Below are 1,682 nucleotides of genomic sequence, written 5' to 3'. Positions count from 1 at the left end.
AGACAGACAGACAGAGACATAGAGACAGAAAGCGAGAAATCACCCCCCAGGGGGGATGGTCACGCCACAATCCCTTCTCCTCCATTCTCCTCTTGGGATCTTGGGCACACACGCACACGCGCCCGGCGTGAGTTCTAAGCCACCGGGTCTGGGACGCGAACCGCGGTTGACTACGTGGGAGTCCAGTGACATAGCCATTATGCTAACTGCTGGTTCCCCTCAGTGGGCTTCTTAACAACTAAGTGTTCAGGTTCTCAGGAGGAACTGCACCGACAAGATGTGTATTTATAGAAAGGGATTTCTTACAAGGAATTGGCTCATGTGACCACGAGGGCTGGCAAGCCCTGAGATGTGCAACAGGCGAGCTGGGGCCCCAGGAGAGCCTACGTGGAATCCTAATCCAAGCTGGGGTTGGGGGGTGTGTGACCCAGGACAGCTGATGGGCAAGTGGCAGTCTGAAGCTGTAAGAGCCAAGGTTTCAGTTCAAGTCCCACAACAGGAAAAATCCTCTACCTGAGGGAGGGCCCACCTTCAGCCGACTGGATGAGGCCTACCCACGTGGAGTAGGGCCACCTGCTTCACTCAGGCTACTGACTCAAATGTTAATCTCATCCAGAAACACCCAGAGTGATGTGTGACCAAATGTCTGCGCTGCCCCCGGTCCAGTCAATCTGACACATAAAGTGACCCTCACAGCCACCCGCTCTGCCTGTTGGCTGTGGGGTTAGGGCCAGCTCTACTGAGCCTCACCTGGCAAGAGGAAGGAGTGGGGTGAAGGCAGAATCAGGCCAGAGAAGTGAGCTGTGTGTTGCTCCTGGGAACAGGGTTTGACTCCATGCCAAGCCTTGGGCATGGAGGAGGACTGCAGGCTTGTTCTGAGCGGTGAAACCCTGGGGCACTGGCCACGGGCTGAGGCTCAGAGGAGTGGAGCTTCCCAGCTGGATCTGGGACTGCCCTCTGCAGCCGTGCCAGTGCTCGTGTTGCAAGATGAGCATTGTTGCCGGGCTTCCTTAGGGTATCACTCTGGGCTCGCGCACAGGTGCTGTGAGTGGAGGCTTGGGGAAGGGGTGGGAGGTGGGATCCTTTGGGAGTGACCGCTTGGAGGTAGGGCCGCTGCCTCAGATCAGCTCCTTCCAGGCACTTTAACCCTGCTTCCTTACATCTTCTCCCCAGACCACAGCAACGGGAAGTCCAGCAAGCGGCAGATGGTATTCGGGGTTGTCACCGCCATCGACCTGCTGAATTTTGTGGCAGCCCGAGAAAGGGACCGGAAGTGAAAGCTAGAAGTGTGGGTGGTGTGCACTCTGATCCCGCTGTCTTCCTGCCGGCATCGCCCTCCTCCCCTTTTGTAAACACCTAACACATGTGACTCTTAGCACCCAGAGCTGGGTGTGGCTTCAGGGCTGACAGGTAGCAAGGAGCAGGATCGGATGGCTAGCTGGGGTTGCACAACCCTTATAGTTTCCCCTTCGTTATCACTGGCTACTGAAATGAATCTATTTATGGGTTTTTTAATTAAATGTGTTTTCCTTTCATCTAACTTCCTCTTTAAATGTTTCAGCAAGGGAATAGTAAGAGAGAAGCTGGCCAGGTGGGGTGTTCGAATGCCATGGTTGGGGCAGAGTGGATGAAGGCAGAAGGAAGCACCTTTCCCAGCGCAAACTTCAGCGTGGGGTTCAGCA

At 55.3% G+C, this 1,682-nt stretch overlaps 1 protein-coding gene across 3 annotated transcripts in view; it reads left to right on the top strand.

Annotated features, from left to right (window-relative positions):
* CBS (cystathionine beta-synthase) overlaps positions 1 to 1,676 on the top strand; it is a 28,438-nt gene extending 26,762 nt beyond the window's left edge. For all 3 annotated transcript variants that reach the window (XM_006169427.1, XM_006169426.1, XM_027768632.1), the window contains one exon: positions 1,174 to 1,676. In XM_006169427.1, the coding sequence (XP_006169489.1) occupies positions 1,174 to 1,277 (104 nt within the window). In that variant the 3' untranslated portion in view covers positions 1,278 to 1,676. The remainder of the gene's footprint in view (positions 1 to 1,173) is intronic.
* Positions 1,677 to 1,682: the final 6 nt, after the last annotated feature.

Source organism: Tupaia chinensis, unplaced genomic scaffold (genome assembly GCF_000334495.1).
Source record: "Tupaia chinensis unplaced genomic scaffold, TupChi_1.0 Scaffold147038_1, whole genome shotgun sequence".
Lineage (NCBI taxonomy): Eukaryota > Metazoa > Chordata > Mammalia > Scandentia > Tupaiidae > Tupaia > Tupaia belangeri.
This window is presented reverse-complemented; position numbering and strand designations above follow the sequence as displayed.